This window comes from Lissotriton vulgaris, chromosome 6 (assembly GCF_964263255.1).
Source record: "Lissotriton vulgaris chromosome 6, aLisVul1.2, whole genome shotgun sequence".
Taxonomy (NCBI): domain Eukaryota; kingdom Metazoa; phylum Chordata; class Amphibia; order Caudata; family Salamandridae; genus Lissotriton; species Lissotriton vulgaris.
This window is the reverse complement of record NC_141694.1, coordinates 21,269,054-21,293,849: the sequence shown is the minus strand read 5'-3', so window position 1 is coordinate 21,293,849 and position 24,796 is coordinate 21,269,054. Positions and strand designations below refer to the sequence as shown.

The 24,796-nt window shown below is 40.3% G+C and overlaps 1 protein-coding gene across 1 annotated transcript in view; it reads left to right on the top strand.

Moving 5' to 3' along the window:
* The window catches only part of LOC147706720 (solute carrier family 22 member 7-like), a 158,314-nt gene that overhangs the window by 97,945 nt on the left and 35,573 nt on the right, over positions 1-24,796 (top strand). Inside the window, exons 6-8 of the mRNA XM_086925118.1 lie at positions 3,123-3,232; positions 3,339-3,553; positions 12,936-13,044. Coding sequence (XP_086781244.1) covers positions 3,123-3,232; positions 3,339-3,553; positions 12,936-13,044 — 434 coding nt within the window. The remainder of the gene's footprint in view (positions 1-3,122; positions 3,233-3,338; positions 3,554-12,935; positions 13,045-24,796) is intronic.

The window sequence follows — 24,796 nt, the reverse complement described above, 5'->3', positions numbered from 1 at the left end:
GTGTATTGTTAACCGATTTACTATGTCAGTAGCTGTATGGGTGAATGAGTGGGTGGGTAAGTGTGTCTATGAAGCTCTAGCCTCATGCATCTCCTGCAGCCAAGATCTTCATCTGCACCACATCCTTTGCACCTGGGCCTTCATCCTCTGGTGAGCTGCTCGTGGTCCTGTTGCGAAACCTGTACCTCCAGCTTGTGGGTCCTCTCGAGGTTTTTTTTTGGCTCAAGTAGGCTCTCATATTTGCTTGGGGCCTGCTCTTGGTGAGTCACTTGGACCTTGCTGGTCCCGACACTGCACCTTTTTGGATGAATACGTTGGTTGCGTTGGTTGCTGTTGCCATGGCTTGTTGGTGCCCCTGCGTGACACTGACCCATTGGCTCTTTACATCTGATGTGGGACAGCTCATGAATGACTTCTGGTCTTCTAAACCATTGCCTTGTCTGCACAGCTGCAGCTTCAAGGGCACCATCAACTCTCCTGCATTTCTGACATTGGTAGGCATTTGTCTTCTGTGCCTCCTGGTCACTAATCAGTGGCATAAACTCTATCCCCTGTACTAGCAGGTACCTCTCATCTTGAATCCACCTTTGGGTTCCACCGGACTCTTTCACCTTCTTTGCCAGCGTCATCTTTGCTGGAGTCCTCCATTGTGGTCTACGGCTGTTTCTGACATCACTTCTCACCTATGCACCTGGCTTCCCTCGTGTAGGTAACTTGGTTTCTGGCGTATCCGCGGGTGGGGTGACTCTCCAACCTTATGGTTTCACCAGGCTACCTCACCTTCTTTGCCAGCGGCATCTTTGCTGAAGTCCTCTATTATGGTCTACGGCTGTATACCACGTCACTTCTCACCAATGCACCCAGCTTCCCTCATGTAGGTATCCTGGTTCCTGGGGTTTCCATGGGTGGGGTGACTCTCCAACCTTCCATATTCCACGGGGTGTATTTAGGGTCCGCTGCAGGGTCTTTAAAACGGCAACTGTGACTTACCCATTGACTTGCATTGAGCACACAGTCATGTACCCACTCTTCACATGACCTAGATTTATTTATTTATTTTTATTTTATTTTATATGCTTATATAGCGCCTGAATAGACCCCCAAAGGGGCATCTCCGCGCTTTGCCATACAAAAGAACCTCACTCACCTTGGGTGGTTCCTTTGGTTCCTGACTCTTCCACATCTTCTGGGTCCATTCTCGACTTAAGTCATGGTTCGCATTCCACTATTTCAGTGTATGGTTTGGTCTCCCTCTCGAGATCACTGTGTATGTGCGCTTCTTACGTGTTCTAGGATCAAAGTATTGTGTGTAGTGTGGTTATATCTCTGGGTAGAAGATATTGCAATCTGTTAGTAAGTGTTTATAATAAATCCATATTTTTATAACTAGACTGTGTGGTTCTTTTTCACTTAACCTACAACATAAGATTAAATATTGGTAAAACAAGCTGCTTTACACTCCTTCTGGACTAAGCCTGAAGGCTGCTCTCCGCAGCTACCACTTAGAGAGCTCTCTAAGGTTGTCTAAGACCACTAAAATCTTCATATGGGTTGTCTGGATTAGTACAGGGTGCTGCATTTATGTAATTAAGCATCATATACTAGGACAACCTCCTACAGGCCTTCATCTCACTTCACTCACATTCATGCCACAGGGGCCCAGGGCCCACCCCGTCAGTCACCGCCAAGGCCCGAGGCGAGCGCCCGTCCCCAGGCAACCTCTTATCACAGTGCCCACATGGGGGCAGAGTCTCACCCCGGGGAATCCTCATCCTGAGGAACTAAGTCTTAGATGTTCAAGGGGCAACATGGGGGGGCCGCTCCTGGAGTGGAAATATTCATTGTGAGGGGGAAGGGTGAGAGAGAGGCAAGCAGGATGTTTTGTTTTTCCTGTGGGAACCAAGCCCTGACAGTCTCTCTGGCCTGGCCCAGTCCCCTGTCAGTTCCTTTACATTCATTGCCACGTACACCAGCTACTGGCATGTACACAGCAGCCCCTCCATCCCTGCCAATCTCCCTCCTCAGTACGTGGCCCAGAAGACAGTCCAGCTGCTCTACTCGGCTCCCGTCACACTCACGTGGCCCCTACCAAGGTCTGGTGGCCTCCAGCAGACGCGGCCGCAGACAGGTAGTGTTCCATTCCATTCGATCAGCATGGCCGCACAGTCAATCCTGGTCTCAGGCCTGGACCTCAGTCAAACTTCCTGGGCCGGTCACCCCTCACCTTGCACATCTGGATGGTTTATTCCACAGCCCCTGTTGCAGATGCGTAGTCTCTCACTGTAGCCGATCCTGCCTCCCCAGTTTCAATATCTGGGCCAGCTCGGCCGCGGCACTAGTCTCTCTCCGCACTCGCTCGGTCCTTTCTCGAGGCATGTGGTCAATGGGGAGGTGCTCTTCACACTATCTCCATAAAATCTCGGTTCATCTTCAGGAGGGGATCGGTTGGGCTCGACCTACCTCCACAATCGCCTCAGGATAATAGTGCCATTTTTAGATTGGATGATAGCGGATTTATGGAGATTGTTTCTCGGGCTACTGAGGAGCTCTTCTAGTGTGCGGCCATCTTGACTGATGGTTGGCCAAGTTTGAAATTCTTGGACAAGGTGGCTATTATTTAATTCACACTTGAGCCTCATACAAGATGGGTGCAGGAAAACAAACCATTACCTTTTCAAAGTTTAATAAATGTGTACCTGTCCCTTTCTCCAGGTTTTTTCAGGCCCTCAGTGTATGTTGCAACAAATCTTACCAGTAAGAACAGGTCATGTTTATTACAAATTCTTGGACACTAGGTGAGAATTACAATACTAATTTAAATAGTTAACAAATGTTATCATGATGATAAGGCAAGCTTACAATATAACTACAAGTAATACCAGTAGTGATGGGAAAGCCCTGATTACGAGCCAAGGGATGTGTGAAGCCTGTTGCAGTCAGCCTGGGCCATTTGTATTATTACGTTAATAAAGGGGGTTGACTGTAAACTGTTGATTGTATCATGATCATTATGGCAATCACCCAGCAGGCTAAGAACTAGACTATACATGTCATCAGTGAACACAAAGCTGAGCTAAATACCCCCCCAAAACTGAATTTTTAATGTATGTCATTGTTCTCAGGTACTCAGTAAGGTAGCAGAAGAGGAGAACCCTGGTAGACATTACTCATTCATAGACTTATTCCGAACTCCAGTATTGACAAAAGTCTCCATCTGTGCAGCAGCTGTATGGTAAGGAACTTATTTTTATTGTCTAAAATGTGTGATCATTCCTTGTTTTATGATGCAGCAGAGTGGCCAGCGTATTCCAAGTGATTGCCTGTCACCTCTTTTGCAGGTGTGGTGCATTTGTTTCTTACTATGGAATAAGCCTCAACATCACAGGCTTTGAGCTGGACATGTACATGACCCAGTTCCTCTTCGGAGCCGTTGAAATACCATTCAAGCTGGGCGTATACATCTTCATGAAGAAGGGCGGCCGGCGTCATGCACTGGCATGGACCCTGCTGATCTTCGGCTTCTGCATTGGCATAAATATATTCATTCCAAAGTGTAAGTTTTTAGGGAGAGCACACTTTTGTATAAGTGTCTTTTTCTTCAAATTATTTTTCCTGTTAATATTTATTACATATTGTTCAATAAATTAGAAAAAAAAAATATCTAAGCACTATAACATGAAGGGACTCTAGGATACTCATGCAGGGACTTGGAACAAACTCACAGCCAAGTGTATTCCCAGTAGCTTTTCCAAAATACAGACACATTTTCAAACAGGAACTTTCACATTACAGAACTTATTTTCCATTCAGGCCAAACTAAAAGGTTTTGAAAGATAGACCACTCATATAGCTTAGATATTCATTTCCACTGCTTCTCTAATATCAAAGTCTTCACTATCCATAATTTCCTATCTTAACTCAGTATGTTTGTTAGAAATAACTAGGTTTCCATTAACTTGAAGATTTCAGTACAAAACAAGGTGGCAAAGAGATCCTCCTGGAAAGTCTTCAACACAAGCCAAGTCAATAGAGAATAAAATAAAGTTGCACATTTTCTCAATTTCCACAACAATTATTGATGTATGTAAGAGATTAATTAAGAAACAACATAACTACATCAAGATTACCTACTATATGATTGATTCACCTTTGCAAAGCTTTGATGGCCAGGTATCGCAATTCTGCAAATATCCTTGACACCTTCTCCCTTCAAGGAGCCTGCCCTCCTCCCAGCATGAATTATAACTAGGATAACTCAGTCTACGACTCACTTACTACATTCAGCGACTCACTGCTTTGTGGTCTGGTTCCCCCTGTAGCGGCTCCGCTCCGGCCTCATCCGCTCTCTGGCGATCTTTGGCAGACTGCCTCAGACTCCATGAGGTGTCCTCTCTCCCATCCCCGGAGGTTGCCTGAGTGAAAAAGGGTCTTCAGAGCTCAGGCACCTGCCAGCTTAGCCTTCCACCATCATCTCCCAAGGTTGGACAGAGAGACCCAGGGTCTAGAAAGCTGAGGAAACATAGCTGAACTAATTTTCAACTTCATCTCCACAAACTACTACCACTTTGGGACACCTCCCTTGATCCTTGGGACCCTAGATTGGCCCGCTCCAACACTCAGACATGGAGCACCTTTTTGTCACTGACTCTGTGCATCAAACTGTTTGGAACTGCACTAGTGCTGCACCCTGTTCATCTGAGCAACACTGTAGAAAGGAGATGAAGGGTCTTTGGCAGCCAGGATACACTGTCAAAAACCTGGTGTATGACCCGTCTGTTGTATTACAAGTGCATATATCAGTTTGACAGTCAATTAAAACAATTGCTAAGAAGGAACACAGTATGCAAGTTGAATATTACATGATATGATTCAAATACTTAGCAGATACGTTAGCCAATTCTTTTGAAAAAAGACTGATAGTTGAATGTTTCACTGAGAAAGTAGAGATTTTAGCTCATTTATAAAAACACTTCAAGTTGAATATTGTTTAAGGGCCACTAAGATGGAAAATAATTATTTTAGATTTTATTTGATTTTTTTTAATTTCTTGGGTTTCACTGAGAAGTTTGTGCCTGCTTCAAAGGGTGTGTTGTTCACCCAAGATAGTCAGTTTCTGGGCAAAATAGTTTGGGGTAGTTGAAAAATCATGTTTTTATGTGTGATGCAGGCCAGTTTAAAGCAGGACAAGGTGAATTTAAAATTACGCCGGTGTTACTTGCGCAGTTATGAGAATTTCTTGTTACTCTGGGTATGCAAAATTACAGCAATTACTCAAGTAAGCTACTTTGTGTAATAATGTGCCATTTAAATTGCTGTGAATGGAGCAATTTATGGGAATTCATAGTAACAATTTACAGAAAACACACTGGAACAACAGAACTTGAGCGACTGTAGTTTGCGGTGCACTTGTTTAAGATCATCTTTGCCTAAAAAGTTGATAGAAAGATGCTTTTCATGCTAAAATATAAAAAAAAATGACAAATATGCATTGTGCCTAATTTTGCAATTATTTTACCTAATTATACCAGGCAAATTTTGCTTCATTTGCACACTTCTCGTTTAAAGAAACTTCTTTCTTCCCTGGGGAGCCACTTCAGAGAGACCAAAATGGTTATCTTTGTTCAAACTCTCTTGATTTGGAATCAGAGTGTTTGGGAATTTCCATACATAGAACTCTACAGTAGTTTGAGTTGAAATGGCCACTTAGTTGATGAGTGCTTTAAGATTGAGATTTTGTCAAACTGAAGCCAAGATATTCAGTTTGACTCCAAATTGAAGGTTTAGAGTATAACACTCTAATGAGGTAATGTTTTCGTTAGGATAGGGTTATTGGGTAGGAATAGCAAGAGCAACTCTGTCTTAAGTGAGTTCAACTTTGGGTGAAGGACTGATGTAAAGACTTTATTGTCCTTAAGATCTTTTCTCATGAGTTCAAGCCAGAATTGGGTATATTCTGTTTAAATGTTATATGATATGTTCGAGCAGCTGAGAATAAATGATTTATTTAAAGGAGGAAAAGCATGGGTAAAAGAAGGGAGCCTGCTAGACCCCATAATGGGGATGATTAGAGATGAGTAGCATTAGATGTCTTGCCTACAGACAACCTTCTTTTTAGCTGTCTCTCTTTATAAATATGCCTATTGCGTTCAATAAAAACTTGGAGTGGGCTTTGTGTCCACCTCTTGCTCCTTATTGAATTGCATTCATGTCTGTCTCAGTTGCCTGTAGTTTATTAAATGGCTTTCCTCCCTATTTGTATGTTTTCTATGGCCAATGGAGCATTGTGTTTTGACTAGCTAGATTTAAAAAGCTGAGATGGTCTGTTGAGGTCCTTCTAGATGGGATAAAAAAACTGCGACTCTTACCATAGCCACAGTGCCCCTGATGCCACTTGAAATGTGCTGCCTGGCCATAATATGGCTGGTGCTTAGGCCTCACTGTACCCTGCACCCCTACACCCAGATATAGAGAATGCCTGACAGGACACAGCCATGCCACTGAGATAAGGCTATGAGTGCAGTTGCCAGGAACTGGACACAATGTAGGTCTGCACAATGTATTTCAAGATTGCGAGAGGAAAGTTCAACTAAGCGCATTAGCTATGGTGCCACCCAGAACAGAAACATATACATGAAAGGCAACTAATGTCTCTTTTAGTGAGAACTAGTAGTTAAACCCCACAAGTGGAAAACATCCTCTGGCAATCTTTGTGAGTCTTGATTGAACACAAGAAAGTGATGAATCCAAGGAGGCACAAGACTCCTGCTGACAGCAGGAAGTAGGAAAGGGCCAAGCTAGTCTAAAATTGAGCCACAAAAAAAACCATGAAGATCTTTTCTGAATGAGGTAATACGTATCAATGGCTGATTAATGCAATGAAAAATAGGGAATGAATGCAGTGAGTCGTTTTTCCTTTCTAAGCGCTGCCTTATATCAGTTTGAAACAAGAACTTACATTACAGGGAGAACAGATGCAACATCTCGGATTGTGATACGCCACTAACCATCAAATTACATAAACCAATTTACGATGGGCAATTCAAAAGGATGAGTTCTTCTCCTATTCAAAAATACATGACATTTAGGTCACCTTGAAGAATCCCATGTTTGTCATCAAGTGTGACGAAGGAGGTCTGGCGGTTGCACTTGGTGCTAAAAATAGTGCCCACAATCCATGGGGCCTCTTTGTGGTGGGCAATAAAGTTTTTAGGAAGCTCTGTTGTTTTAGAAGATTATGACCATTAGCAATGGAATTTTAGCATCTACACATTTAATTCAATCTCTACCCTTTTAGCACTTTCTGGATTTATCTGTGTTTACTTCCAAGAATAAAGGGAACATGTTTGAAACTTTGAACACAGTTTCTAAGTAGCACATTACATTGTGAGACACCTACAGCCATTCTTGGCTTTTCAGGTACCACCATTTTGCATTCTATGGCTTTTAGGGGCCTGATTCACAAAGGTAACTTACACCTTTAAGTAATTTGGACTTTTGAGTAAGTTTACTAGTTTTTGTTTATTCACAAAATCTGAGTGAAAGTTACTCCTAAAAACAAAGAAAGAAAAAATACAATAATACATCCAGCACCAAAAACGGCCAACCAATGGTACTGCAACATCCTTCCATAGAAAATAATGGATGTAGGGAATTAAAACAAAACTGCACACAAAATAATGTTAAATTAAATAAAACGATTTAAGATAGTCAAAAATCCAAATAAATATAATTTAATGTTAAAACATATTCAAAAATAGTACAGATTTATTATTTAATATATCATATTTTAATGCCCCATTTTGAATGTAAAAATTAATGGAACAATTGTTTTCACTAAAGTGTAGCTAAAATAATTTTAATTATACACAATCCTTTTATTGATCATTATTGCATAATAAAAAAAGAATTCTTTATGTTGGTAAATTATTTTTTAATTTAAATTTCAGAAAAATAATTTACATTTAATTTAACATATTTTCATGAATGTAAGATTTATTTCAAAATGAAGTTAATAGTGATGTCGTCTTTTTATTATGTTCTGTCTCTACATGGTAAAATATAGGAAAAATGTAAAACTGTTTAACTCAAAAATAAATATGGCATCTCCGTACACTGTAACATAATCTTAGAAAAACCATACATAGCACTAACATAAATACCAAAATAGATACATAAAAAGTGGGATCATAGCTATGCACCCACTCATTTTAAAGCATTTGCAAATGAGTATTTCTTGCTGTTATAGTAACAGGATCTGTCTTACTCAAAGTGATGTTGGCAGCCTTGAACAATCTAGATGGATCAAGGAACTCAACTTAAATATTAATAATAAATCCTATTTTTACACAATGGGATAAAAATAAGAGGCAACAAGTAAACAATATTGTAGTGGATTTAACATTGATGGCGAGATGGCTAGACATCTCTGTTGAAGAGACAATATTAAGGACATTCTGGGTAAGTGCAGGAGCACAATAGACAAATTTAAAGCCTCATTTACAAGGCCATTGCTCCCCTGGTGCATCATGTTTTTGACACACCAGCGGGGCAGTGTGCTTGCCCATTTTTACATGGCCACCTAGGGGTACCCTCAATGACTTTTTGGGTACTTTTATATTGGCCCCTTTCATAGGGCATTCCATGGGTGTTGCTGTGGGTGTACTCATGCAACATCTATGGAACCTGACACATTCCAAGATTTACCATGTTTTGTAAAGCTGGAAATGCATCAGAATCCTATGCCTCCGCACGGATCACAACGAGAAGAAATACTTTTATTTCTTCTTGTTTTTTCCTCTTTCTATGTGTGATGCATACCGCAGCACGCATTGAAAGAAGAAAATGCAATCAGTTATTGTTTTTGTGCAGAAAGGTGGCCATATAAAAACTTGTTCTCCAATACAATATTCAAAAAGGGTGACTGTGTAAATCCAGACAATTATAGGCCCATTAGTCTGACTGATTCTCTTCAGAAGCTTTTTTGCAAGCAAGTTTTGTGACATCAGTGGATAGAGTGTTTTAACAGACTGACAGGTTGTTAGATCTAACATGAGTACCACAGACCAGGTCTTTGAGTTCATTTATTTCTATTGGAAGGAGGTGTCTATCAGCAAATGGTGTGACTGGGTTTTTGAACAAGGATGAATATGATGCACCTAAGATAGGAGGGCGGAGGGCCCCATCCCTCCTTTTTGCAGATGAAACTTTGTTAATCTCTAAATTTCCCTAGGGACTCCAACAGCTTTTGAATGCTTTCCAGCCGTTCTGTGTTGAGAGGAGTCTGGAGCTTAATAGCTCCAAGACCAAATACATGATCTTTTTGTTACCGAAGGAAATCCTTTGTAAGAGAAGTTGGTGGGTGATATCCCCTTAGATGCGGTGGTCAAATTAGATTATTTAGGTATAAAACTTACAAAAAACCTATGCTGGGCTCCACTAATGAAAAGAGTACTGTTGTCCTTGAACCAACACACTGCTAATGTAGCAAAATCCACAGAAAAATTATATCTAGAAGGGTGTCCCCTGCATTACAGATTTACAATGTCAAGGCTCTAGGGTCAGCCCTGCATGGTGTGGAGCTAAGGGGTAGTAGAGAAACTCAGAGCCTTACTACGGTGGAGCATACATTTTTAAGATGTCATCCACGGAGCCACGGATTGGATGGTTGGGTGAGGGCATAGTGCTCATTAGCACAGAGTCCCCTGCGTTTTCTCTTAAGGCATCTTGATGCCTTGGACTTCTAGGTAGCAAGAGGAGATAGAGATATTACTATGTCACCAAACCAATTGAGCATAATAGGCACACTATACATATAATTTACACATAGTATTGCCTATGTTCTGGACAGTATTTCACTGTCCTTTGTGAGTAGGGTAGGGATCTGTGTACTCCTCCTGAAGAAGCATTTGGCTTCGAAACATGTTGACACATACACACAGGAGGTGTAGTACATTAATACATTAAACCTCCATCTCACTGTTTTTATTAATACCAGCAATGGGGTTTGTTAAAAATCCTTCTAGTCCCCATTTGTCAGGTATTTTTTAACATTCACTCACTAATCACTGCTGACCCTACCACTCACACCCTCACACACTACACATAGTGGTTACATCAAGTGCTCCTGCATATCCATTGGTTAGAAGCATGCAGCGGTCTGTAGTGGGGTGCGAAGACCCCTATGATGAAGCATGACTCCAAGGGCCCTTTTGGTGTGTGAGGGATATTTAAAGAACACAATGTGCTTCTTACCACTTTAGGAAACACATCACCCCCAAGACCACACATCTTGTTACACCTTGAATTCTTGTGGGTGGATTCTACTTGTTTATGAATTAAACATCCCAGTGAGTATCCCATTAACTCATCTTTATTTAGACCTGGCACAAAGGAGAATCACTCATAAGAACACCGGCCTTAGAGACCTCATGACTCTGCAATGTGTAAGTAAGATCCCGTGGCTTTGTACTGTAATGACTTCATTCGATAAGCTGAGCCTTGATACATACTGAGTCTCTTCCGAGATGTTGTGCTCAATGTCAAAGGGTAGCATCTAAGCTGTTTTTTTGGAGAGTGCTGCAGTTGACAACATTTTGCAATGTATGAGATCAATATCTGCTGCTTTTATTGATTTTAAACCTGGGGCATATTATGAGAATACTATTAATTAAAGTGTTCCCCCTTTGGCAAGGAAGCTATACCTACAATTTAGGTTTGGAACCTTACCAATACATTTATTTACTCCGAAGTGGCAAAAAGAAATTGTCCCTGCTGATGATCTTTGTTCAGTTGTCAAGATGATTCTTAATCACTCATCCATGTACAGTTGTTTGTGCATTTTATAAACAGCTCCTTACAAAGAGGATTGTCCCTCTTTGTAGACACCTGGGTACTCGGAAGCACCAGGAGGAGTTCAGAGTACGTCACACTGACTCAAACCAGATTGTGGTCTCTGGTCTGACTAAGTTCCTAATGGTAATGTGGATATTCACGCAAAGGATGTATAAAGTAGCTTCTATTTTTAGTTTTTTTGTGGACCTCACCTATCTTATGCTGCTTTCTTGCTGTACCACTGACAGTTTCTTGACTGAGCTTTTTGCGGAGGAGTTTTATTTCTCACATGCTGACATTTTAATGTGTTTAACAGATGTAAATTTTAAGATTTTATTGAGGAGTTTCATATCTCATATACTGCTATTTTAATGTGTTTAACAGATGTAAATAGTAAGGTCTGGTTGCTTTATGTATTATGCTTTTTGTATCCAAAGAGTATATACTGTGCTATTTATAATTGTTTTTACTTTTTATGTATGAGTTACCTTCAATGCTACACTTTTATGATCTAAACCAATAGAATTAAAGTCCTCTTGATTCATTGGTTTGTACCTTTTCCCCTTTTCATGACCCACAGTCACATAATACTGCATCTACCACACCCACTTTCAAAGTAGTAAAGATTCTTGGGGTGTATATGGATGCCAAGCTCCCTATGATATTTTGAGTCCATAGCTGTGTTAAAACCTCATTGCCCTCTCGCTTTTTTATGTTTATCCCCAAATTGTTCTAGCATTAATACCACTTGTCTTCTACCACCTCCGCTATGCCAGTGGACTGTACCTCATGCTCCTGGGCTATGTGCTGACAAACTCCAGTGAATACACTACTTAGCAGCTCAAATCATGCTCAGTAGTCCCTCAGTACACATGCTCCATTTGGTCTAATTGCTGTACAAATACAAGTCAAAGCTCACTGCTGAACATACTGAGCAGTCCACAAATTAAGACCTGAATTCATGTAAACTCATGTGAACACATACCACCCAATATACCTTTTTTCATCATAGTTCAAGCATTGTCTCTCAATCCCAAATTGTTTAAAAAAACCTCATCCTTGGAACATTTTACTTTACTTCCTAGCCATAAATTATAATGTAATTATTTCAGACCCTCCTTGAACAAGCAACACTTGGTGGAGCATTAGTCTCCTACATCACACTCTATATGTTAAATATACAAACTAATGCCCAGCCAGACAAGTTATAATAGGGGGTCTGAAGACCGCCGTCTCCGGGCCCTCACGAGTCTGGCAGTCCAACTCGTAATAGAGCCCTGAGTAACTTTATTTAAATTGCACTTATCCACAGGGAAAACAGTTTAATAATTCATATCCATCAATAGCTACTGATGGGCATGTGTATAGTTGGGAATTACATTAATTAAACTTCTGATCCTGCAGTAAAACCAGAAAAGATTATTTTACAAGCTATCTACCATATATCTCTATCGCCCGCTTCCACGCACTCTTTATGGCTTATGAGCAGAGGCCACATTTTCTGGTTACAATGTGCTTTTTAAATAGCTCAAAATGGCTTTAAGAACTCAGCAACTTAATGTTAATGACTGGAATATCTTAACTCTTAATTAAGGAGAAATTGTTTAATGAATGTTATTGGAAATGACATATTTTACCCCAGCATGGTCCTAATTCAGAGTCCTCTGTATAGAAGGTTCCTTTGGGTGTTCCTCAGCCTGTTAGTAAAGCATCGTCCTTCGGCTTTTCTCCAGTGTTCATTTCTCTGTGCTGTTAAAACGATGTGAGAATTACAAATATCAGGAATATATTCTTTCACTGTGGTGTCACAATATCTGTATATGATTTCTGACTAATTTGGTTATTCTGTATGCTGAACTATTACATTCTGATTTTATTTTCATCTCTCAAGAAATATGTTCATATCCTAAGAAATTATTTTATTTGGTCACCAGTAACACCTATAAATAAATGTTTGATGTTTGGCCTTCAATGGAGGATTTCTTGTTGATCCTGACTTGATATAAGCAACATTCAATTAATTTCTTTACTCAGATCTTCAACTGTTATTTAATACACCTGTATAACTGTTTCCTCTTCTCTTTTCTGCTCTTGCCTAAATCTAGCTTTTGGGGGGCTGCGAACAACAATTGCAGTTATAGGGAAAGGATTCGCAGGAGCCATCTTCACAACTCTCATCTTGTTTAGTACTGAGCTGTACCCCACTGTCCTCAGGTATGCATATGCAAAGCTTTCAGATATTCATATTCATAACCTCATGGAAGTTTTTTAAGGCAGACACTACAGTGATAAAATTATACAAAATCACTGTAGTGTCTGCCTTAAAAAAAACTACTAAGAGGTCAAATAAAGGAGAGGAAAATCAAAACCCCAGTCTTTTACAGTGTCTTTCTATTGAATGTGCTGGGAAACTGCATTTTGTAGTGTGTAAAGAAGGTCAGAATTACTCCAGTAGTACTTGCTGCACTACAAAATTGTATTCACAAACCTACTGGTGAAAATCTCAACCTCAACCTCTCCTTTGTTGTTTATGGGGAAATCAGTATGTTTTCTGTGTTTACCGACAATCCTGACAGCCTTTGCCTGTTTCAACATTTATACAGGAAGTTCGCAAGCAGGGGAATATGCAGGTGAGTATGGATTTATTGAAGGTCTGCAGGGACCAAACCACATAAAATGTTTGCACAATGCTACTACGAAAAGAAAAAGTAAAGATTTTTACACTTTCAAGGCAACATTTGCCAGACTTCTGCACTTAGTCTGTTCTCTTGTGTGTTTAAGTCATGGTTGTATGACTTTAAAACAAATACCACTCATGCCTTTACCATGAAATGCCTTTACAGCACATTTATATATATATTCACTGAAAAAACCATAGGTTATAGACCATATATAGTTAGGGATTAGCATTTACAAAAACTTATTTTACTCGCACAAAACCATTGAAATTCGCATATATAGTTAGTTGCACTAACTATATATCGCGCACCCGCAATCCACTGCTGATCATGTCACATATTACATCATTCATGACATGGTCAGTGATATCACTGATGACATCAAGGCAGCCAAGGGCCGGGACGCCCCTTGGCTGGGGCAGCTGCGCGCCTTATAAAAACTACTAACATAACATAACATAACATAACATAACATAACATAACATCACTGATGACATCTCATTTGAAATTACTGATCACATCACTGATGATATCATTCATGTGATAATACGATGAACCTCTTCAGACTCTAATATAACCTTAGATACAATCAGTGTAAACAGACACTCACAGACTGTCACTCATCCATGGAGTTACTCACACACCTAGTCAGTCATGCAAAGAATCAATCACACCTCCATTTCCTCAACTATACAGTTATACACACCTTACTTAATCAAACATATACTAACACATATTTACTCTCTTATACAATAACTGATACAAGTTCACAATGATCCATACAGCCACTCACACATTCACTGGCTCTTATGCACAGTTATTTATATATGTCAACTCTCACATGTACTGTGTTTTACATATGTACTTACTTTGACATGTAGCACTGAGATATCCATTCACTCACCAATACACTCATGCACACAGTCAACCACCCATACAGCTGTTTCCACATGTAGTTTTGAACCCATACATCTAGTGAATCAACTGTTCACACATCATCACTGTTAACTTTACAGAACAACAGATATAACGATGCACAAATTAAGACAGTTTAGTCACTAACCCATGCCCTCAGTGAGACACATTTAATCACTCACTCATACAGTCAGTCATGCACCTACTAAATCCTTCATCCAGACACTTATACATCCACTCATTCTTCAATATGTAAGACATATTTTAACTTTACAGAAAGATACAGTCACTGGGTGTTGTCATCAGTGATGTCATCAGTGATGTCATTTGAGATGTCATCAGTGATGTCATTTGAGATGTCATCAGTGATGTCATCAGTGATGTCACTGACCATGTCATGAATGATGTAATATGTGACATCATCAGCAGTGGATTGCGGGTGCGCGATATATAGTTAGTGCAACTAACTATATATGCGAATTTCAATGGTTTTGTGCGAGTAAAATAAGGTTTTGTAAATGCTAATCCCTAACTATATATGGTCTATAACCTATGGTTTTTTCAGTGAATTTTTAAGGTTTTGTAAATGCTAATTCCTAACTATATATGGTCTATAACCTATGGTTTTTTCAGTGAATTTCAATGGTTTTTTTAATAGCAAATATCAAAAGCTGTAAAATGTATTCTTATTTTAATGCAAAATATATTTTATATGTTTGTAATATCATTTTTTTATTTATATATATATATATATTTTTTTTTTTTGTTTCGCTACCGGTCCGCGCACCGGGTAGCTTCCCGTTAGCTCAATTTGGTGCCGCGACCCGGTCCGCGAACCGGGAAACGTTCCGTTAGCGGAACTGCCGCACAAGAAAACAACATTGTGATGCGTCGCGTAAACGCGACGTATCGCATTGCCTCGTAATGCATTTTATGACGCGTCGCGTTAGTGCACCCGGAAGTGCTCCGGAGCGCGAACCGAGGCGCGAAGCGCAGCGCCCCGGAAGCGCTCCGGGTGCGTAGCGGGACGCGTAACGTAAGCATAACAGGTCATGTGACTTGTTCATAAAACTTTTCATTGGTCCATTTTACTTTTGGTTTCCTAATGATGTTCGGCTAGGACATATGACCTAAAAATAACACTTTTCATTGGTTTAGAACATTTTTTTCCCCAAATGATGAAAGGCCCCACCTTTTTTCTCACTCTGACTTTCAACTTTCTGAGAGTAAGACCTATTTTGATTCTTAAGAAATGGCTTCATTAGTAGCTGCAGCTGGTGGACCCCCACCACCACCACCACCTCCTAGGAAGAGAGGACCACCTCCTCAGGTTATCCTTCAGCAAGAGGAGGAAGAAGAGGAAGAGGAGCAAGGGACGAGGAAGTTTTTGCCTAAGGTGCCGAGGAGGTCCTATGTGAAAGAAAATTACATATGGCAATTTTTCACATTTCCCCGGGGCCAAAAAAAGGTAAATGCCCGCTACGTTACCTGTCTGATCTGCAAAAAAGATCTGTCCAGAGGGACTGATAAGAAATACAGCTATGGCAATTATACCATGCATCGGCACATGGACAGGTGGCACCCTATAAATTATAGTGCTGCGCAAGTACGTGACCTGCAGGATAACCCCCCTCCTGTGGCCAGTACATCAAATGAAGAGACAGTGACGGGACCAGAGGCGAGGGAGATGGTCCCAAATATCCAGCTGAAGTTTGGGAATGTGAAGCATGTGTGCATTTTTTCTGGCCACTTGATTTGCTACAGGGAGAGTAGCATACATTTAATCAACACAGCTATTGACAATCACAAATGTCGCAAACGCCCCAGAAAATAAATTATCTTTTTTTTTTGTTGCTCCTGTTGAGCCCTTTATAATGAATCATTTTTGTCCCCCCCCCCAAAAAAACAAAAAAAATATAAAAACGTTCAAAAAATACAAAAAAAGTAAAAAAATGTTCAGAAAAATAATAAAGAAAATATAAAACAACAAAAATAATTTAAAAAAAAGTTCTTTTCAGAACTACCTCCCCTTTATAAGAAATTGCTAGAATGTTTAGCACTCTGGCAACCTCTATTTCTTTTGATTCGCTTCCCGGTTCGCGCGCCGGTACGCGAACCGGAAGCGAACCAGAAAATTTTATAAAAAAAAAAAAAGAAGAGTAAGTATTAGGGAAGTAAACAGAGAGTAATGTTAAAAGAAAGACAGCTAGAGGGAGTAACACAGAGATACTGTTTAAAGAGGGACTGAGAAAAGGAGTGGAAGGAGTAGAGTAAGTAAGTAATAGAAAAAGGAATGAGGGAAGTAGCAAAGGCAGGAAACTGAGGGTTAAAGAAATGAAGCAGTGGAAGTAATAGAAATTAAATGTGATAGAGATGTAACGGAAAGAGTACAAAACACTTACCTTATAATTGTCGTTAACTTAGTCACTTGTTATTTTTATACTTTCAATCTGTGAAAGAAAGAACAAAAATTTAAAAATTGATAGAAAGTAGTAAAAGATGATTGAGCATGAGACAAGATGAGTACATATTAAAAATCACAATTCAAAGTACAGAATTAATTATACATATTAAATGGTTTATTTTTGCTGTTCTCAGAATATATCAAATTTCACTAAAAACAGTGAGTTGAAGGTATTCATCATATAACAGCGGGGAAAAAACCCACAATCAAAATGATTGTGTTTAAAAAACCCATATAGTATAACCAATCAGAAATCAGAACTCCTCAAAAGTAACTTACTTTCCATAACGTCAAAGGATGTCCTATGAACAGCTTATACTCTGTTGTGCTGTTTTTATTTTCTGCCCGCCACTTTCTGAAAGATAAGCTCCATCGTTTTAACAAAAATGTGACATAGAAAGCAATTTAAAACAGCACACTAAATTATATCAACACCTAGAATCATTATAGTCCAGTTACCTACCCTAAATTCTCACTTCTGAAAACAAGTCAAAAGGCAACATTGCTTCCTAGTCAAATGGAAATCATTGCCGAAAGACCAGCATTTTTTACATTTCAAATAAGCTGTGTAATATCCTGATGTTGTTAAAGGACCATCATGTCATATAATAGCAGCAGTTACATATGTTCTTCCTGAAATCGACGACTGTGTAGCCAAAACATTTTTAATTAGACTTGACAACTTATTTATATCCGGTTTATATAGTTGGAATTGCAAAATTACATTTCACCCATAAGTTTCTATAAATAATGTGGACAGCATTGCAGACTTACATTACCTCTACTCCTTCTTTTGATCTGCTGCTTGAATTAGCTTATTAAAACAAACAATTTTCGCTCTGTGCTACACTTATCCACAAGGCTATATAGTGTAGGAGCCATTAGAACCTCTTGAAATTCCTCAGAACAAATCCCGAGATTCCTTCCCTAAAATTTTGGTTGTAAGAACACCAGGTAAGAATTTTTAAGGTGAAAAGGCAATCTTTTTTTGAAAGTTAAAACAGAATCATTGCAGAATGACCAGCCGTTTCCAGACTTCAAATAAGTTGTGTAATGTCCTGATGTTGTTGACGGACCCTCATGATATATAATTGCTGCAGTTAGAAAAGTTCTTCCTGATATTGACAACTGAGAAGCCACAACATTTTTAATTAAAGTTGTCAATGTTGTTCCATCAGGCCTACATTGTTGGAACATTAAAATGACATACTGGCCATATCTTCGTATAAATAATGTGGACAGCATTGCAGACTTACATTGGCTACACTCCATGTTTTGATTGGCTGCTTTTACTAGCTTATTAAAGGATACTGATTTACTGTCTGGCAAAGTTAAATATATAAATCTTTCTGAGTCTACACTAGTAGTACTTGATAACGTACAATTCTCGCAGTCATGCTGACATTGATAAGAAAGGCCAAACAGATGATCTACATCTACACCTTCATCTTGCAATACATTAAGCATATACATTAAAAACTCCTGACAATCTTGCTGAATATTTTGAGAGAATTGTGTTTGACCTGAACATTTATCTAACAGATTTCGAATTTCAGACACACTTTCTACTCTTGTTCTATCAACGCTACATTTCTATAACACAGAATTCAACAAACAGCAAAAACTTTGATCCGAATTGATCACAATCTGTTCTTTTAAAGTTTCTAGAGAAAAGACAACATTAACCACTACATTAGCATAGCAGTTGACACCAGAACTATTTTCAAATTGAAAACCAACAACACCTTCAACAGAATTCATTTTCTTTCTTCTTACAATTTTGGGTTCATCGACTTTTGGTCTTTTTGCTACAACCTCCCTACTATTAGTGATATTTCTTCGTTTTCGGCCTACCACACGTTTCTCAAACAAAGGATATTGAGGCAAATGTGGCGCATACTCTCTTCTTAACCTATGGTATTCCATAACACAATCTAGATCCGCACAAATGTTTGTGACATCACACTCAATCAAGTACAAACCCGATAAAGTTCTGACTCGTGACAATGCTACATAAGCCATACCCTCCTTGAACCCAGAACTGCCAATATTAACCAAAGCACTGTCTACACTTAAACCTTGTGATTTATGGATTGTCACCGCATATGCCAAGCAAACAGGAAATTGCTTACGGTGAACATATAAGTCTTTTACAAGCAAAAACCTAGCAGTGCAACGACCAATTAGCTGTACTTCCTCAATGCCATCAAATTTAATTTTTAAAAATTCAATTCCCTCTCTATTTCTGTATTTCTCAAAATCAACATTACCCATTGATCCATTTACCAGACCTCTTTCAACATGTAAATTCCTTCTCAAAATGATACGGCAATTTAAGCACACATTCAGAGTCTTTTCAAAACCAGCAGTTTTAGATATAGTCTTCTCTAATGAATCCAATTTAGATTTCAAATTCTCAGACAAAACAATTGTTGCACCCATATGCTCTATTCTGTCAATAGCTTCCAGTTTCACAATCTCTTGGTTTTCTAAATTCAACATTTTGTTGTTGAAGATGGAACATTCTGCAAGAGTTGGCATCAAACATATTCCCGATTTCTTCTCAGTAATTTTATGAAAAATATTCTCTGGCAGAACGTCTTCTTCTGGATACAAATTTGACAGTAATCGTGCATGTAAAGCTTCTTTCCCACGCTCAGTCACTTTCCCGATTCTAACGTCTTGTAGAATATTCTTGTAATCTTCATGCTTCGCCTGACGCATATTTTCACGCAGCTCAGCATAATTGAAGTTTAACCATATGTTAACGTTGCCAATGCTTCCTAGGCACTTCCTGGTATCTTCATGCGTAAACAGTTTAAACACTGGTTGTCCTTTCACTGGTGTCAGCTGCAGAAGATCACCGAAAACAATGATGTGTTTGCCACCAAATAACACATCATACTCTGTTTTAAGAACTTCCTGCATTCTCAAATGCACAAAGGCAAGCATGACATTGGAAACCATGCTTACTTCGTCAATGATAAGAAGTTTCATCTTCTTCAGGACTCTAGATACTTCACAACAAGCATCTCCCGATAACTTGTGGTATTGTAATTTGTTATCATGCTCCACTGGCAGCATCAGTAGCCGATGCAAAGTAATACCTTTAATATTATGTGCTTCCAGTCCAGTTGGAGCGGTGACAACACAAGACAGCGATGACTCAGTCCTTTTCTGCAGATAACATGAAATTGCTTTAATAAGGAAACTTTTTCCAGTTCCTGCTTCTCCACTCACGTACAGTCGGACAGGCTTCAACGACGTACGTGAGCACTCTTTCTTCTCATGACTTAATCCATGATCAATTTGGCTGGTAACTTCGTCATATATTTTCCTCTGCTCAACGTTGAGTTGTCTTTCCAAATCTTCTAAGTTAACCGCTTCCTCCTGAGCATGTGCCATGGCTCTTTCCACTTCAATCATGGCAGTGGCAGCTTCATTTTCGATAACTGGTCCTCCTAGTGGATCCTGACTCAATGAAACAGAACTCTGACTGTCCTGAGAACTGTCTCTAGCAATCTCGGCTGCTATTGTTGCTTCCTGCTCGATTTCTGCATTCAACATTTCTAGATATTTTGGAAAAACAGGACATTCTATGGACTCCTTGGCTGCATTGAAAGAGTCTTCAGAACAGAGTAAATCTCCAAGCAGTTCCTCTTCTGCACGCCAAGACTTGAAAAGTTGCAAAAGAGCTAAATAGAAAAACTCTTTTCTTTCTGGAGATTCGCAATCCAATTTTCGATGATTTACCAATAGACATTTTTTTTGCTTGACCAGACATCCCTCACTTCCAATTACAGCATACACTCCTTTATCAATATCTTCTGTGATGTTCCTCTTGAAAATGTAATTTTGTAGAACCTCATACAGACAAACATTCTCCAGGTGACTGCTTCTATTTGGATAATATGTATCCAATATGTTGGTCTTCAAAATATCTGTACTGCTTGGCTCCTTCTCCGCCAAATACTCAATTTCCCGTACAGGTTTGAGAACTCGATTACACGTTGCAGCAAGACCAAGACTTGCCCAAATGATACTCCTAGATTTGGCATAGAGACTTGCTGAAGATAACCGGTCAGAACATTCGTAAGCTCCGATTTCTCGATGCGACAACATCTTCAGACTGAAACTGTACAACTTCTTACTGAGGCTCTTTTCATGGGAAATGTCCTCCCACATATCCTTGAGTTCTGTCTTTTCTTTTTTTGTGATGTAAGACGTCACATACCGAGCCACAGCCATACAGTTGTCAGCCACAAACTGTATATCCATGTTAGCATTCCACATGGACAAAATCACTGGGTTGTAGTCATTGATGTTCTTGGACTCTTCGTTTCTCTTCAAATTGTATGTATTTTTTTGGGTAATTTCCTCGTCACATTATGTCGCAGCGAAGACATCAAATTGTTCACTCTTCCTTTAGATATCACCGATCGTGGAAATCCAAAACGACATTTTGTATAGTACTTATTCTTGTTTCTGAATTTACGACGACAGTACTTTCCACAACGATGGCTTTGAAACCGTAAAACTTGTTCTCTTAGACTTTTGTCTTCCTTTGTCTTTGGAACAGCACATGAAGAATACTGTTCTATGAAATTCATCACTAAGTCATCCGGATCTGTTCCAAATTTGGGTGCATCTTTGATCCATAGCAGCATATGTATATGAGGAGCACCTCGTGCTTGATACTCCTTTCTCCAGAACAAATCCAACACCTGTCCAAGAGGTGAATTTTTCTTGTTCGTGATGAAAGACATCATTGCTTCAAATCTATGATTGAAGTACCTGCATACATTCACTGGATCCAAAGAGCACAGTTCTCCGGGTGTCTTGAATTCAATATTTTCAATGTTTCCATTTGCCTCTCGTAGAAATTCAAGTAAGTCTTCCCAGCCATACTCAGCACAGCTGAGAGTGAGGAACCATGTGGGAGTTCCTAAATTTCTCAGCATACATTTTAAGTCACCATGACGACGGTACCAATACTCATTAGTACCACGCTGACATGCCATCAGATTAATCAGGTGAGAATCCAAAATACTGTCTTGCACATTGACTTTATCCATAAAGTCTCTTGCTGAGATATTTCGCAGTTGTACACCACTTTTCAGGATGTGGTTCACTGCATAAGACAGTCCAGACAGATCACTTTCAAACAAAAGATGAAACAAATTTGGAATGCATTGACGAAACCTAGGATCTTCTGCATACAATCGTAAAGTCCGGTATTCAGAAGCAGGAATTTGATCAGGTCGCTCATCATATCGTCCTCCTCGACCTGTGGGAAATAACTGTGGGAAACACCGAGCTTCCAAACTTTCCTCCCAAACACTAATGGGACTCCCTTTGGCTTGTTTCATTTGAAACAACTCAATAGCATTCCCCATGACTTCCTTGGAATGCAAAGGATGAACACTATAATGTTCATAAATTTCTTCATTTTTAGAGGCTTCTACTTTCTCAATTTGTCCAGCACACAATACGCTGTCCTCTTCTTCACTTACTTCCTCTTCTGCTACACATACATTCTTGTAGTACTCATTGTTTTTTATCAAATACAACGTTGCCTTTTTGACTTTTCTAACTTCCACTAAATCTTGCCAGATTTTCTTACTCTTTGTCGGAACCCCATTAACTAGGATAACCAGAGGTTCCTCTTCCACTTTCTCTACTCCAATTGTATTAATGTTTTTCTTCAAATCTAAAGGCAAATAAACAACTCTTCCCTTTAATCCTCTCTGTAAATCTGATGGAGGCAATTTCCCTGTCTTTGGCTCCATTCGTACAATAGCCTGAAAGGGATGCACACTTTGAATCAAAATAGATTCATAAGTATTTAAATCCTTCAATTCAGAAGGAATGTCAACCAATTCCAGATTATTATGAACCGCTCTAGCAGGCATCCTGTTTTGGTTTAATTTGTTAAAACAATAAGTACACATACGTTGGTCCGATCCCAAATCAAAACAATTTTCTACCATCAAGTATGTGGCAAAATCCTTCCATTCACTATTGTTTTCCATTTCACTTTTTGCGTATAAATCCACTAACTTAGTCTGATTCTTATAATGAGTCAGTCGACAACACACACAAGTGAAATATGGCCGGGATACCCGTCGCCCCCTCCCAACACAATCCCCAAGGATGGGAAGACGGACACAGTTCTTGACTTTTGGAAGGCGTGAGGGAGTTACCCTCCCGGCCGTATTTATTAAAATATGAAACAAAATTAAAACATTAAAATAACAGTTTCATATCATGTACAATTTCATTTTCACATTACGATGTTTATTGGCTAACCTTAACACAGCTCTAATACAAAGGTTCTCCTAGCCGATTCTAAACATCCTGCAAATGCATATACTCAAAATTAAATTGTACATCCTAACATTACGGGCCAACGGCAAGGTTGTAACCGGTGTCAGATCCCTAATACCAGAACTCCCCCCCTTACTTGTGAGGGGCGGGCGCACAGAGGACTGTACCTCTGTGCCAACTTCCAATTTCCCTTGTCTTAACGGGGGCCCCATATTTACTCGACGCCATCTTAGTGGTCGTCCGAGGACTCGTGTGAGGTGTCTAGAAGGTAGCGTAGACCCCCCTCCCACCCCACACTGCTTACCACATCCGCCGTCGTGGATGTCCTGGCCCCGGGAAATTCCCAGGAGGGGCCCGTAGCCCCTCCTCCCTGGGAGGGGCCTATGACCGCCTTCCCTTTCGGCGGCCCCATCCTTAGAGGGGTACCGCCTCCCCGTGTGAGGGGCCAATGGCCGCCTCTCCCCGGGCGCTCCCATCCATAATGGGTGGCGCCCCACCTCTAGGAATCTTCCAATTACTGCTCACCGATCATGACCTTACCGCCACAGGCCGGATAGTTGACCGGCTATCCGGACCCCCCACAAACTCCTACTAAAGGTCATGGCTACACAAACTCTTTAACCAAGCTATGAAGTCTCCTATGAGTAAGACATTCCCCTCCCGGGACAAATGGGCCCCATCTTCAAGATACATATGGTCCCCCCGAATACATCCATGTGGAATACAATGCAACTGGCCTGAACGAAACAACCTACTAAGTTTGTTATTAACTTTCTTTACCGACTGATTCAAAGCTGACACAGAGAGGGCCCCCCGCCACACCTTTCTAGGAATCATGTGTGACCATGCAATCGTGCACCCCGGAACCCTTCTCGCCAACCAACTCACTGTGGATAAAATTAACTCGAGAAGTACTCGTCGACCAATGGTTACCAAATCATTGCCCCCAAGATGTACTATGATTACAGACGGCGGTGACCTCGTCCGCCCTAGCAGTCCCTCCATAAAAGTTTGAAACTGGTCAATACAGAGTCCGCCCCTTCCGTGGAAGGTCACCCTGCACCTGTATTCCCCAGCCACGTGAATCATGTCACCTGCTTTGAATACGTCCGCGGCTCGCCTCACATATGAGTGGCCAACGACCCACACCACTCTTCTCTCAGCTGGTGATCTTTGACCGCTGGAGAAGTGTGGCTCAGGGGTTAGAGGCGGCAGACCTGGAGCTTGAGTTCGTCCCTGGACCAGGGTTCAATTCCCCGCCTCGGCGGGTCTTGGGCTCAATAATTCCACGGACTCGATAATTCTCGCTCCGGTGCCTTCTCGACTCACGGGTTCACACTCTGCGACTCTGGGCAATAGCTTGCTTAATCTCCACATCGGCCCCTCGTGGTGGGATGCCTGGCTTTCACCTTGTGGATACCCTGCCAAGGTTATCTCACAGGGGAATACCAGGACGGGTTCCCTAAGCAAGCGCGGAGATGCCCCAGGGTAAGTTATGCGCTATATAAGCTTCATACATTTACATTTACATTTACCGCTGGTCCCCAGGTGTCGGGTCAACTGCACAGTCTGCCCCGCAAAG